Source organism: Corvus kubaryi, unplaced genomic scaffold (genome assembly GCF_017639235.1).
Source record: "Corvus kubaryi isolate FWS band 111438036 unplaced genomic scaffold, C.kubaryi_AGA036_p1.0 37264, whole genome shotgun sequence".
Taxonomy (NCBI): Eukaryota; Metazoa; Chordata; class Aves; order Passeriformes; family Corvidae; genus Corvus; species Corvus kubaryi.
The window spans coordinates 1924375-1939703 of NW_024581079.1; the positions used below are offsets into that span (position 1 = coordinate 1924375).

At 44.3% G+C, this 15329-nt stretch overlaps 1 protein-coding gene across 2 annotated transcripts in view; it reads left to right on the forward strand.

Moving 5' to 3' along the window:
* The window catches only part of PAK2 (p21 (RAC1) activated kinase 2), a 42473-nt gene that overhangs the window by 23163 nt on the left and 3981 nt on the right, over window positions 1-15329 (forward strand). For both annotated transcript variants that reach the window (XM_042024663.1, XM_042024664.1), the window contains exons 4-15: window positions 3021-3121; window positions 3604-3754; window positions 4324-4355; window positions 4717-4824; window positions 6088-6220; window positions 6697-6760; window positions 7201-7249; window positions 8906-9018; window positions 9184-9301; window positions 11166-11265; window positions 13764-13960; window positions 14627-14764. In XM_042024663.1, coding sequence (XP_041880597.1) covers window positions 3021-3121; window positions 3604-3754; window positions 4324-4355; window positions 4717-4824; window positions 6088-6220; window positions 6697-6760; window positions 7201-7249; window positions 8906-9018; window positions 9184-9301; window positions 11166-11265; window positions 13764-13960; window positions 14627-14764 — 1304 coding nt within the window. The remainder of the gene's footprint in view (window positions 1-3020; window positions 3122-3603; window positions 3755-4323; window positions 4356-4716; window positions 4825-6087; window positions 6221-6696; window positions 6761-7200; window positions 7250-8905; window positions 9019-9183; window positions 9302-11165; window positions 11266-13763; window positions 13961-14626; window positions 14765-15329) is intronic.

Consider the following 15329-nt stretch of genomic DNA (forward strand, 5'->3'; position numbering starts at 1 on the left):
TACCTAACTTAAAGAAATTATCTGAAAATTGTATTTTTTTAATTTGGAAGGAACTTTTCTATTGGATGAGCTGCAGCAAGGCTAATGTAAATATCCAAAGAAGGGATTTTGGCCCTCAAGTCTGCAAAACTGGCTGTCAAATGTAAGCAGAACAGAAGTGGGCACAGTGTCTTTCTGGCACTCACACAATAGTCAGATGTTAGTTGTTTTGTTCATTAGCATGGCTGGGACGCACCCTCCCCAGAAATGCCCATTTAAATCCTTTTATTCTTTAAGTTAATCTGCTGGGAAGCTTTACAGAAATACTAACTTCCTGCCCAGATTTAAAAAATACATTGGGACTAGATGCAAAATAATCTGTCAGCCTGGGGTAGAAGTTTTGTCATGGGAAAAATGTCTCCAGGCAGCACTTAAGTTAACAAATCAGTACAAAAATGTTCAGTTTTCCTTTTCAGAAAATGAAAAAATCCTTGCCATTGTCCTGAAATGTTGTTTGGCTTTGTCTGCACGTCTCTGTCCATATGATTTTGCAAGGTTCCTCCTGGCCAGCTTCGTCTGCTCCTGGATCCTCCCTTGGGAGGTTCTTGTGCTTTGGGGGACTTGCAGATGAAGAGGTTTAGCAATCACACAGTTTCTGTCCCAAGTCTGAGCTAGTTCTGTGCTGAAATAATCATAAGGGTTGGAAGGGATTATTTAACCACCAGTCATGGAGGGTTTTTCCCCCTGGTTCCATTGTTTAGGATAAATGAAGTGATAGTCATCTTCTTACTAGAGTACTTTATTGCCATGAATTTTCTTGGCTTGACTTCTGAAGTCAAAGGAACCTCTGTGTGGTTTTGGAAAGCTTTAAAATAGTCCCCTAAAACCAGAAATGTTTGAGCAGAAAGGATTGAAGGAGGTGCTGAGGGCATCACCCAGATCCTGCATGTCACGTGCTCAGGGCACGTTTCGGTGTGGTTTCAGCTGGGGCTCAGCAACTCCAGGTGCACATCTGGAGTCAGCTGCCTGCTAGCTCCAGCTGTTGGGAAACAGCTGTGTTTCTTGCCTTGTGTATGGAATTTGGCTGGGGGGAAGTGAGGGCAGCCTGAGGATGGGTTTGCCCTGGGAAGTACCGAGGCTGGCACCTTGCTGAATGCCTGTGGCTTCATTTGGGGAAGAGTCCGGTTGTATTTGAGGCACCTTCTTAATCAGACAGAGCATTTCTCCAGCTCACCAAATCCTTCCAAAGGACCTGTGTGTCTTCCCCTCTTGGGAACAGGGGGCTATGTTGCTGTCTCTTCAGGGCCTAGGGGCAAATTCTGGGTCCCATGACCACTAACGAAATGGTAAAACACCCATTTCTGCAGGATTGAAGGGCTAAGGCAGAACTTCCTCCAGACATACTGCACTGCACCGAGCTGACAGCACCCAGATCTGCCACCTTCAGCACCCTCAGAGGGCTGGAGTCTCTCTCAGGGTGCTGCCACCAACCTGTAGTAGCTTCTCATGTTCTCCTTACAGACTCTGGTCTTTAGGGCTCAGCCATGTCAGTAGAAAGACCACCACGTGCAGTTTGAAAGGAGCATTGCCCTTCACTGAAGGGATTCCCGTCTCAATCCGGAGCCCGAGCCAGGGGCTGGAGTCAGCGTGGCCTTAGCGTGGCCTTGTTCTCGGAGCTCGAGGATGTCCTGCCAGCTCATGACTCACCGGGCTTGCCTCTGGCTGGGGCTGTTTGTTTGAAGTGCTGCACTGCTGTTCCTGTGGGCAGAGCAATGGGTTTTAGTCTGCTTGCCTTGCCTACTCATGGGATCTGTGTATTTTTGGAAGGAGTGGGTTTATTTACCCAGCACGTGCTGGAGGGCTTGAGCACCAGCTCCTGTTCGCTGCATGTCAAGTGCTCCCAAACAGGAGCCTTCCTGAGGAACACAACTTTTTATATATATCTCTCTCTATGCATACATATGTTTCCCCTTGCTTCCACATAAAAAACTGCAAGAAATAGGGCAGAATTGGTGCTTTCCTTGGTTTTCACAGCAGCGAGTTTCTCCTGTGCTGTGACTGAGCGCCGTTAATGAAACGTCTGACAGCCCGTTGGCTTTTTGGCTCTGCCCTGTGCAGCCATATTAAAGATATCCTGTTTATAACAGCCGTGTCTTTCCACGGCATTGTTCAGCTGCAGGCAGCCCACATGGCTTTTCATTTGGGAGTATTGTCCTTGCTCCCTGTCCTTCCCTTCCCGCCAGCCTGAGGGGATTTCAGACGGATTCCTGGCTCTGAGCAGCACCATCTTTGCTTGCCTCGTAGTAACCAAGAGGGTGGTGCTGCTTTACCTGCTTTTTCCGTACTGAAACAAGAGGACTTTTAAGGTGAATTTAAAAACAAAGCAGAAAAATAAAGGAAAAACTAAAAAAAAAAACCCCGAGCCGCCCCCTGAAAACTCCCAAAACAAACAAACAAAAATCCGAAGCCCCAGGTGTTAGAAAATATCAATTCAATTGAATCTATGTTGGATTGTGCATGTGACCCTTTTAATTATCTGTTCCTGCTTCTGGTACTTATTATGCTTTCCCCCCCCCTTTTAATTTAAATTAGGTAATTGCTCTGAGGCTATAAACTCTTATCTTCATCACAGGAAGTCCTAGTTTGCATTAATTACCTTGAATTGAAGCAGTGAGTCAACTGAGTTTTAAGTGTCTTTAGGGTGAACTTGAGGTTGGAATGAAGTTGTCTTTTCTGCTGTTCTTAATCTATATTAAAATGTCCTTTTTTGCATTGTAAACACTTAATATGTTTAGATTTCATGTGCTCAACAGAGCACTCTGGTGCTCTTAATCTCTTATTTTCTTGCTGCCATAATATAAATTATTTGAATGGAACAAGGTATTGGTTCTTGGAATCACAAAATCCCATCACGGCTGGGGTTGGAGCACCTCCAGGGATGGGGCAGCCACAGCTGCTCTGGGCACCCTGTGCCAGGGCCTTACCACCCTCACAGGGAAGAATTTCTTTCTAACATTGAGATCTTTGACTGTCTTTTTCAGGAAGCAAGAAGAAGGAAAAGGAAAGGCCAGAAATCTCCCCACCATCAGATTTTGAACATACCATCCATGTTGGCTTTGATGCTGTTACTGGAGAGTTCACTGTGAGTATTCCTGCCTTGGAGCACCTCAGGAAACACCACGCGTCAGGGCTGCAGCGAAGCCAAGGCAGAGCTTTAGGATAAAGTGCGAGTTAGTCTTTGTTTCTACCAAAGAACTATTTTTCCTGTGTGTTTGTACAGCACACTGTGACCTGTTAGTGCTTCTGCAGTGCCACTGTCACATCTGATGCTTTGTGTCACCTGGGAGAGGCCTCCCTGACAAACCCTCTTCAGTTTGCTGTCTTCAGTGGGTAACACTGGAGCTGTTGAGTGTTTCTGTATTCCCACCGCTCACATCTGGCCCAGCACACCTGGAAGAGTTGTGTCAGCACTGTGATCTGTGTTTTCACCTTTGGCCCCCCCATCCTACTTGCTTGTGTGCTTAAGGCTGTGCATGTTATGCTTTTATAGAGGGAAGAAATTTGGTTTTCTTTTTAAAAACCTTTAGAGTATAAAAAGGATGCTTAAATCCCCCGTTTTTTCAGGGAATGCCAGAACAATGGGCTCGGTTGCTTCAGACCTCAAATATCACCAAGCTAGAACAGAAGAAAAACCCCCAGGCGGTACTAGATGTGCTGAAATTCTACGACTCCAAAGACACAGCAAAACAGAAATATCTGAGTTTTTCTGCTCCAGGTGAGAGCCAAGTGTGCAAGACACTGGAGTTGGGTATTTGGAGCACAGTCTTCCTCTCTGTCAAAACGATAAATAAGATTCAAGTGCTAAAATCAAGGTGCATTTCAATGAGGCACAAATATACAAAGATGGATTGAAAACTGCCTGGAAACTGGCGTTGTCCAGTTAATTTCCTGTTTTAAGTGGAGAGGGGAAGAAAGGGAACTGGATCATTCAGAATAGCAGCCAAAATGAACTTGAATGGGCTATGTTTATCAAGCTGGGGCTCTGGGACTGGGATGAACTGGTTTCATGCTGGAGACCTTGCTCCTCACAGCTGTCTCTGAACTTGATGTCACCAGCTGGTGACATCAGCCGTGCAGAATAATTTGTGACTCCTAGATGGGGGGCTGAGAGAAGGACTGTCCCACAAACAGGTGCAGTTTTACCTACTTTTCTTCCAAATTCTTTCTGAAAGTAGCTGAGTAGTAAGGCTTTGTAACGTTTTTACCCTGTACTCTACAAAGTTCTCTTTTTATTATTATTTTCTTTCTGATGATTGTATGTATTCTGCTATTTGTCCTGTTTAGAAAAAGACGGTTTCCCTTCAGGAACGCCAACGGTGAGTGTGTTTGCTATTATTTGGATATTCTGTGATGCATACAAGTGCAGGTCTTCTCTACTTGTTATATCCCAAATCTTGAAGTATTAAACGGTATAAAGATTAAAAGTATAAAAATTAGGAATTTTTTTTGTGGAATAAAAACATAAATTCGGGTGGTCAGTGACGTATTTCACTGGAGCAACAGTGTTTGAGTCTCATAGTAAAATGTAATAACTTAAGGTTAGGCTGAGGGGTTTAAGTTATTCTGACATCAGTAAGAATTCTTTTATCTTAATATGAAGAAAAAACATGAAGTCTTTAATACTGTGGGGGAGACAATTTGTTTATCTGTCTGTTTTAAACTTTGGTAAAAATGCAGACCAATGCCAAAGGTTCAGAACCATCAACAGCTGTGGCAGATGATGATGAGGATGATGAAGAGGCTCCTCCTCCTGTGATTGCTCCACGGCCAGATCACACAAAATCGGTGAGCAGCTGTAAAAACTGACAGACCTGCATTTCTCAGCATTGCAGAACTTCTGCTTTTTAGGGAGGTGTTTAATTTGGGCAACAAGCTGCTGTAAGTTTTTAGGGGAAACTTCTGTTGTTTGAATTTGCTAAGAAAATACCTCATTTCTGAATATCAGTTGGATTAGAAATCCTGTAGTTAATAGAATCGTAGGATCATTTAGGTTGGAAAAGACCTCTCAGATCATTGAAATTTGTTGATTTCTTTGTCAGCTTGTGTTGAAGACGTCCAGTTATGCTTATCCTTCAACCCAGCATGTGAGGAGGAGGCTTTTTATTCCTAAATAAAACCAGTAAGCAGTTTGTGTAACTTTGCACAGCACAGTGATCCAGGTGTAATGTATTTGCTTTGTGGTATTTGATTGGATTGCAGTGTGGTAGCCTCTCCAGGTACACCACCTAAACCCCAACCAATGCAAATTTTAGCTTTGAAAGCTTTTTTCACTCACAAAGTCATCAGCACTACAGGAACAGTGAAATGCTTGAGACGTTGTTCATGAAGTTTTAGGGTAGCCCTCATCTACACACCTTGGATCCATGGTGTCCCAGGGATCCCACTTACTCCAGCTCCTTCTTTTGGCTGTGGGAGCTGTACATTTTGCCTCTCTGTTGCCCACTTCTCCCAGGAGTGCAAATGTGAATTACGTTTATTTGTCTAGGGATATTGCTTTATAATTTCCCACTCTTGGGGGATTTAGACATCTAAAAGGTGAGAGGTCCACAGCTGGATATTTCTAGAGTAGCTGTGTATGTTTGTGAACAGCTCAGGAGGAAATTAAATAAAGCTCCAAGAAATTAAATCCCTTAAAAAAACCCCTTAAATTGGGGACAACTGGGAAATAATTTAGAATCACATCCTTCTTTTCATGGCAATCACAAATCTTTTGCCTTTAGATCTTAGTATAAGTTGATCTCAGTATTAAATAGTGGTTTCTGCTCTGTTAGCTAGTATGGCTTTTAAAGAATAAGCAGATAAAAAACTGAGAAACCCACTGTGGAATGTGCTGGCACCCAGTCTGTTCAGGAGGTGCCTGGGTCTCTTTCAGAGGTCAGTAATGTTGCCAGCATCTTGATTTATGGAACTTTAATGTGTCTCAGGTCTGATTCCTGCCTCGTACCTGTTGTAAAACGATGCTTGGGGATCTTTGCAGAGCTGTGGTGGGTTTCATCTGAAGGTCAGTGATGGCAGAGCAGGTGCTCAGGTCTCTGGTGTCCCTTACAGATTTACACCCGCTCTGTCATTGACCCCATCCCTGCCCCAGCCAGCGACACCTGCGCCGACAGCGCCTCGAAAGCGGGGGATAAGCAGAAAAAGAAAACCAAGATGTCAGATGAAGACATCATGGAAAAACTACGTAGGTGCCTTCATTTCAGATAAACAAAGGCTTTAGGGCTGGGGGAGGACTGTATTCCAGTTTTGCCCTCACCCTTGCTTTGTGTGCAGTGCAGTGCTTGGGTAGCTTTGTGTCCAGCAGCAGCTGAGAGCGCTGCATTGGCTCGGGTGGTTGGTAATGCTTGGAGCCCTGTGGGGTGGAAAACAGTGATACAACAGGTTTGGGTTTGTGTCATACATGCACATCACAGTATCACAGCTGAACTTTAATCAAACCATAGTAACACAAAACAGTTGCTGCTGTTGCTTGTTCCATAACCATCTTGATGATGATTTTTCACCCTGTTGATGCTCCCATGCACCTTTGGCTGTTGGGGCACCAGCTTTGCTACTTGAGCTGACCCACTCTCGGGTGTATCTTGGCCAGGCCAGCCCTGCTGTGGGGGGACAGTGGGATTGGATTGACTTTTTGATTGGTTTTTTTTTTCCTATTTTCAGGCACTATTGTAAGCATAGGAGATCCCAAGAAAAAATACACCAGATATGAAAAAATTGGGCAGGGGTAAGTATTGACTCCAACTTTTGTTCCCAGTGTTAGCAGCAGGGTGCTGTTCTCTGCCTCACACCACTTACTGTGCAGGCAGAGACGTTGGCTTCCATTCAGCAGTGATAAATCACAGAATCCCCCCCTAGTTAGGGTGGGAAGGGACCTTAAAGTCCATTCCGTAAAGTTCCACTCCCTGCTATGGGCAGGGAGACCTTCCACTAGCCCAGGTTGCTCCAAACCCTGTCCAACCTGACCTTGAACACTTCCAGGGATGGGGCAGCCATGACCTCTCTGGGCAATGAAGAGTAAAGCAAATAAACAGTGAAGGTGTCACACAGTGGTGGAAATTTTGAATTGAAAACTGAAACAATTTTGTGTTTGTGGCTTCGCTGTCACATTTATGTCATTACTCAGGGAAGTGCAACTTGCTGTAACATTTTTCTTTCTCTTCACAGGGCTTCAGGTACAGTTTTCACAGCTATTGATGTGGCAACAGGGCAGGAGGTAAGATTCCTGTGTTCATTTTTTGTTTAAATGTTCTTCTGTAGGTGGCTAGAATGATTTGACTGATTTCCTTCAGTGGCTCTCATCGCTGCTATCAACCTCTCAGATCTGTTTGTCATAGTCATTTGTAACAGTGTGTGCCTTGTTCTACAGTAATCAGATGATGAAAGCTAAAAACAGAGATTTGTCTTTCCAGTGAAAAGCAGAGGGAGTGAGGTGTTCCAGATGTGAGTTTGGAAAATGGTTTATCCTTCAAGAATTGCAGGCGTTGGTGTCTTGTGTTTTGAGAAATGAAATTTTGTTTAGCCTTTGCACACTTGGCTGTGCCTGTCTCTGGGGTAGCAGCTTGTCTTGTGTGGTGCCCTGTTGTAGTCAGAATGTCTTCTCCACGTCCTGCTCTTTGCTTTATCCCTTGGTTTCTCCAGTGAAATTGGTGGCATCAGCAATGCTCTGCATGTTTGTCATCCAGTGGCTGTGTCTTGGGGGACAACCCAGAGGGCTTCTGGGACTCGAATTTTAGGAATTATTTGTCTCTGTTTCACGTCAGATTTCCTTAATTTTCTTTCAGCACTTTTCTTTCTTTCCTAAATTTTCCTTTCAATATCCTCAAGTAGGCATTCCTTAGGTCACTGATAAGTAAATGCCCTTTCAGCAGTAAACCACATTCAGCAGTCCTGCAGTGGAGCACCATATCTTGATAAAACACGAGCCTTGCCATCATCTCACTGTGTCTCTCTTAGTTTGCTCTCGACACACTGCAGTATTTCATGTCCTCTTACTGACTGCAGAGTGAATTTTGGGGTCCAGGGCCTTTCTTTGACCTCCTCTGCACTTTGCCATGCAGTTGATGGCTTGCAGCCTTCATGCAGTGCTGGGGTTTCCTCTGCTTCATGCCTGAGGATAGGGTTAGGTCTGTTCATCAGTAAGAGGAACACTCCTCTTAGAGCTACACAGCGACAGGACAGAGGGAACAGACAAAAATTGCCATAAGGGAAATTCGAGTTAGACATTAGAAATGGTTTCCCTCCCAGGCAGGATGATCAGGCATGACACAGGAGCTCAAGAGGGGTTGTGGAATATCTGCTCATTGAGGTCTCCATTCCAAACTCCCAAAAGACCCTCAGCAACCTGCTGCACCTCCAATCACAGTTACTTTGTCACTCTGTGCCATACAGTGATGAGAATTTCTTCCTTTAATGTCCTTGGCAATATAACAATAATTTCTGCAGGTTGGTGTTGGTTCTTGTGTTTGGTTTTGGAGTCATGGGCAGGTTGTCTTGCAGAACTCCAAACTGCCTCCTCAGAGTGTTGAAGTTAACAGAGCTGGGATGATTCTTCTCCACTGTAAACTGTAGTATTTGTCCTTGTTAGCTTATTTCCTGGATAAGGTGGGCCTTTATCTTCCCTTTTCTCTCTGGGATAGTTCATTGAATTAATGGCTTTGAGAGGAATTTTTTCTGCCTCCCAGCATTTCTTACACCCAAACACCAATTTGGTCAGAATAGAGAACAACAAATTGCCTCACCTTGCATTGGAAGGCTCACATTTTCTCTCTGAGTTGCTACAGGATTCCTTCTGCCTTTTCACTGTATTAAGAGTGACTGAAAGGTTTGGGTACTGAGGTTTGAGATTGCTGTTTTATTTTGCCCTATTCAGGTGGCTATTAAACAGATCAATTTGCAGAAACAGCCCAAGAAGGAGCTGATAATTAATGAGATCTTGGTAATGAAGGAGCTAAAGAACCCCAACATAGTCAACTTCCTGGACAGGTAAATGCAGCCAGCTGGCTGATTCCTCATCCCAAGGGTTACAGGAGGTTATCCCTTACACAGACCTGCTCTTCCTCTACCTAAGGGTCTTGGAAGCAAATGAGGCTGTCTGTAGACTGTCACCCTGATGGCAACAGGGACATGCTTTTGGTTTTCTCTTTGTAGTTACCTCGTAGGGGATGAATTGTTTGTGGTGATGGAGTATCTGGCTGGAGGCTCTCTAACAGATGTGGTCACAGAGACGTGTATGGATGAAGCACAGATTGCTGCTGTCTGCAGAGAGGTGAGTGTGGAGGTGCTGGGTGGAGGAATGAAGGGTGCTCTCTATTCCCCTAATTTTTATTTTAGGTTAGCACTAATTGCCACAATTACTGCTGAAGCCATTGAGTAAAGAATGAATGGTACCATGAGCAGAAATCAGTATTAAAATTGCAGAAAATAACAAAATTAGTTTAACTCAGAAAACTGGGGCTTTGCAAGTTGTAACACAAAAGAGCTACAGTGGTGTTTGAGGTGGGTGTTTGGGAATGTTTGGTGATGGAGCAAATAAAGTCTGTGGATTTGGTACCTGGGGTGGCCCATCCTGCTGACACTGTGAACAGAAAGATATGAATAATGTGGATTATTATTAACAGAATAATATGAATAAAGTTCAGGGAGGAGCAATAGAGAAGTTTAGCAGCTGGAAGGAATGGCTTTTCTAACTTGGACTAACAAAGAACATTCAGAGGCACGAAGAAAAAAAAAATCTGCATATTCATGTATGGGTAATGTACGAAGGAGAAGGAAAAAAAAGAAAAATAAAAACTCCTGAAAGCTTTGAAGTGTTTTCCAGAAGGAAGAAGGGGAACTGTGTTTGCTCACAGTGTGAAAGTGGATCTGCTGAAACAGGAGTACGTTAAGAAACACGTACCAAAATAAAGATGAACTGAATGCAGACTATCCCTTTCCCACTTCAGTCATTCCCATGGTGTGTGACATCTGTAGTTCTGTGCCAGTTTAGCTTTCTTGAGGGATTTCTCAGGAAAAGGATGCTCCAGAAGGTTGTAGTTGGAATAAAGGGGAGATTGCAGTAAGATTTCAAATGAAAGTGTTAAAAGCAGCTGATATCACAGCTTATCAGTGGTTTCTGCCCTGAGCAAGTGCCAGGGTATCCAGCTCAGGCTTGATTTTTATCGTGGCAGAAGGAGAACTGTGTTATCTGCTGTGCAGGAGAAAGGGAGGCTTTTAAAAAGCCCATCTGACTCCATCAGCATGACGAGTGTTTTTGTGACTCACCCCAAGGGAGGGGAGGGAAAGCAAACTTGCACAGTAACGTGTATGGACAGGGAATGGTTTCCAGAGAAACCAGAGCTGGGAGCAGAGAACCAAAAGAGTAACTATTTACTGTGACAGTCATGAACTTTTCTGAGAGAGAAATCAAATACTGAGCTATTGTACTTCATCAAAACTCTGCTGCCCAGTGTTTTAGATACATTTAATTTTGCAAATCAGTGTCGCTTTGCTAAAGCAAACCAAGATGAAAAAAGCTCAGTGGGGACATCTGTGCCAGGCTGCAAATGGCAAATGTTCTGCTTAGATGGAAAGAGAAAAATGTGGCTTTTTTTCTTTTGCCTTTTATTCTCAAATAACAAAAGTAAATTTCATTATGGTTTTGGGCAGAAACTTAGTGTGAAAGGTTTTCATCTGAAAACAATACAAACCAGTATTAGTGCCTTTCAGAATGAAGATGTTTTACAGCCTTCAGTGTAGAAGTTGTGTGGATGTTGGGCATGAAGCCTCACCAATTCCTCTTGTTGAGACCTCAGCCTAAAAAGCTCTCACTTAATCCTTTATGGTTCCACTGTTGAATCTGTGGGATGTACCAAAATTAACCTCAGGGATTTCTGAGAGCATCTTGGGTGATGAGGAGTTTAAGGATGCATTTGTTAAGATAGGGAAACTCCATGGTGAAATAATTTTTGACCTTCTGAAATCCAGAGTGGAATTTTTTAGCCCAAGAGCTTCCTCTGCTGGTTATCTTCAATAATACTGTTCTATTCTTGCACTCAGAGCTGGCTGAGGGTGTGAACATGGCTTTGAATTTGTATTCACATACAGCAGTTGTGTTTCTGGATGCTGAATGTTGTTTTTTCTCTCCTGTCCAGTGCTTGCAAGCGCTTGAGTTCCTCCATGCCAACCAGGTCATCCACAGGGATATAAAGAGTGACAACGTGCTGTTAGGAATGGATGGATCAGTTAAACTAAGTGAGTAGCAGACAATTGTTTCATGTTCTGTTTTCCCTTTTCCACGAGTCTCTGGCTCTGAGTGTGTAAATTGGTAGAAGGAGAATTAGCAGGGAAATTGGAGGTGGATTTGTATTGGCTACGAGTAATAGAAATCAATTCTGTTATAAAATGTGTGTTGGACAGCAGGTACTGATACTCTGAGGGCCCCCCAGGCTGGGGCTGTGAACGTGTTGGCCAGGCAGGATGTTGAAGCAAACCTGTGGCCCCATGAATACGTTGGTAAATAGGAAGGAACTGGCACAGACAGTGAAGCAAAATGGGAATGATTGCAAGAGCAAAGTTGCAGCAAACTGCTTTGTTAAGGTGCTGTGACTTGATGTTAATGCTTTGCCCCATTCATTAAAAGGCCACTAACAAGAAAATTGGGCATTATTGGTCATTTATTGAAGTCTCTTCTTACTCTGTACCTTTTCTTGGACTGGAAGTGTACATTTTCATTAATATAATCATGACAAACCAAACTGCTTGCTTTTCAGGTAATTGTTATGCATGCATGGGCTTGTGCAGTAAATCCTTTTCTGGTGTGTGTAAATAAAAATGGTGTGAAAGCACTGGTAGCTGTCAGGACTGTTGAGAATGAGGTGTATTATCTGCCTTTCTGCTATGTAGGAATGTACAAAGCATGTAACAATCAAAGAGTTAAGGCAAAAAAGTGTGAAGTAAAAAGTGTTTTTAGTAGGAATTTGAAGTGCCATGAAAATGTGTCTTAGCAATATTCCTTATTCTAGATGGTTTACAGTCTCATTTCGTTTATGAGATGGAGTGTGAGGAAAGATTACAAGCAACCTGATTTGTGTACCAGCACTGTTGGATGCGCTGCTCGCTTGCACAGGGAGTTTTTTTTTAAGGATGTGACGTGTCTGTGCACAAGCTGTGGATTCAGAGGCTGAAGAGAAGTGGACAGTTAGAGCAGAGGATGTGGCCGAGAAGAGTTAGCTGGAGAGGGATCAAAATTGCAAAGGAGGTGTCAAAGCAAAGTGGCCAAAGGACAGAGTGAGCAGCTGAGCCAAAATCATCACCCCAGCAGATCGGGGGAGGATGAGGAGGAAGGAGACACAGAGGACAGGAGTCAGCTGCAAAAATGCCCTGTATGAAGGGGAGGTGGTGTAATCAGTGCTGAGCAAGCTCTTCTGGGGCTGTGTGATTACACTGCTTTAGCGAAAGTTTGGAGTGGGAGAAGCTGCACCTTCTTTTTGAACTCTTCTCCTTCTCTGAGGCAGTCTGGTGACAGGACAGGTCTCACCACTGCAGCTACACATGCTGCTGGTGGGTGAAACTGGGTTCCTGCCCATCTTCTTCCTCTGTGCTGGTGGCTGCTGCTGGAGGCCTGGCTGGGAGGTCAGGAGAACACACTGCAGCTGGACTGGTTGTGCAAATGGGCCATGCTGGGAGGTGACTGTGACACCTTGATAAGGCCAAAAAGTGCTGGAGGAACTTGGTGACTCCTATAGGTTTGATTTTTTTTTGTTTAGTTTTGAGTCTGTTTTTTTTTTTTTTTAAGGCAGCATTTTGACTGTCAGGGTGGGGTAGTTCTTTGTTAAATGGTCTTGGTACAACTTGGCACTTCATGACTTGGCTCTTTCCTTAGCACTGCTTGGCATGACACTTCCAAAATCACCCTGGAATTTAAATTTCTCTCTCTCTTCTCTCCCTCTCTCTCTCTCTTTCTCTAACTTAGTGTCAATGATAAAGTAATATCTGTCTCCTGCCTTAACTGTGTTCTTATTGATGCTTTACATGCCTGGGAAGTGGGAGTGCTGCAGCTGGATAAAGTAACATGATGGGACATGCATTGCTGCTGCACCTGAAGGCTATAGGAATAGGTGACTTTTCTCGTTTTCTTGAGTGTGGTTGTTCTCTTTGGTAGTTACCTTGTGGAAAGGTTTGTTTGTCCAGGTTCCTGCTGCTGAGTGGGGTTAGCACTGCACTTCCCTGGAGCCTTGTTTCCATGTCTGTCAGCTGTAGTACCTGTATAGATGGCCAAAGTGCTGTGAAATGTTGACCTCAGTAGCTGCACAAGTACAATCTGTTTAGCAGGGCAGAAGCCATGGATTGTGGATGTATTTCTTCTGGTTCAGGCTGTATAACACACCACGTGCAGAACACTCTCTGCCTGTGCTCTGCCTGAGTGCTTATTTTGGCTGTTACCATTCTGGGTACTCTTGAAGGAAGGACTGAGCAAAACACCATTCTTCTACAGGGTAATTCTTGTAACCAGAGGGCAAAAGCTTTGTCTTCACTCCATGGAATTCTGCCCTGCTTAAGCACCTTCAGGTTTTGTATCTTCATTGCACGTTGGCTTTTTTAATACGGAGAATGTTGTGGGGGAGGAAAGAAGAAACTGCCCCCAAGCCCCTCTCAATGAAATATATATGTGTAGCAATAGAGAAGTCTTCTAGGAAAGCCACTTGTTGGCATGCACCAGTTTAACCTCTTCAACTTGTGTTGTCCTGCAGCCGACTTTGGGTTCTGTGCCCAGATCACCCCCGAGCAGAGCAAGCGCAGCACCATGGTGGGAACTCCGTACTGGATGGCTCCCGAGGTGGTCACACGGAAAGCCTACGGCCCCAAAGTGGACATCTGGTCCCTGGGCATCATGGCTATCGAGATGGTGGAAGGAGAGCCCCCGTACCTCAACGAGAACCCCCTGAGGGTAAGAAGCCCTGGCGTTGCTGGGACTGGGTGTTCACCACTGTCAGTAATTGTTCATTGATTGTGTCTGCATTAAAAAGAAAACGAAATGAAAAAACCAACAAGCTTCAGCAGTACAAGAAAATTCCTCCAGAGGAAGAAAGCTGTCTTGAATTTGCAGTCAGCCTTACCCTGACTCCCCATCCTTGGAAGTGTCCAAGGCCAGGTTGGATGGGACTTGGGATAGCGGAAGGTGTCCCTGCCCAAGGCAGGGAGTGGAACAGGATGGGCTTTAAGGTCCCCTTTCAACCTAAACCAGTCTGGGATTCTGTGATGGTACTTAGAAGATTTGCCTCCCTGTAACTGAAACACAGGACTTTGACCTCAGGCCTCTGTGACAGTTTAGGGAAAGTAAATCCATGGTGTTATGGAAAGTGCTGCTGTGTCACAACTTGATACTTTCTTTGCTAGGGTCAGTATCTGTTGCCACAAGATCTTGAATATCATTTTGCTACTAGCAAGAATAGGTCATGACTGCCTACACTTGTGGCATTTTTACAGTTCCATTCTCTGAAGTTGAGGAGAAGTAGGCTGCAGAGCCCTCTCATCTGAGGGCTTGCCACCAGGCAGGTCAGTTTGGCATCTTTTAAAGCTTGGTTTTGGTTGTACCTTATTCTTCATTTTACAGGCTTTATATTTGATAGCAACTAATGGCACCCCAGAACTCCAGAACCCCGAGAAACTGTCCCCGATATTCCGGGATTTCCTGAACCGATGTTTGGAGATGGATGTGGAGAAAAGAGGATCAGCCAAAGAATTGCTACAGGTGAGACTCAGCTTTTCTCACAGTGTGAGGTCCAGAAGGCACACTCAGGTCAACCACACCATAGACTGGCACCCTTGCTTTTTTTCTGTGTTTTCTCCTGTGAACTGTAGTGAGAGCAGTTGGTAGGAGAGATCTGTAACACACTCCAAAGTTGTTCCATCATAATCTGTGCCTTCACTCTGCCACTGCCGAAGTTTAGCAACTCCCTTCAGGAGGTGGCCATTGATAGCATTTGCACTGCTTTTCATACTTACACTTGTGAATGTCCAACTGTGAATCAGAACTCCAGATAAAATAATCTGCTGGTCTGACATCAGCGTTCAAGCCTTGAAAAGAAAAGTTTCCCTTCTCCCCAGGGTTCTGCCCTGTGAGCTGAGCAGCTGGAGCAGTGTCCTTGCCATCGTGCCACCGTTTCTCCTTTTATTTTTGATTTTTGAATACTTTCTGTGCACTGGGAAAAAGCTGGTTTGTTAAATGGGATCTGCTTGTAGGCAGCATTGTGTGAAGGAGTGATCCCACTCCTTCACACAATGAGTGATCCCACTCCTTCACACAATGAGTGATC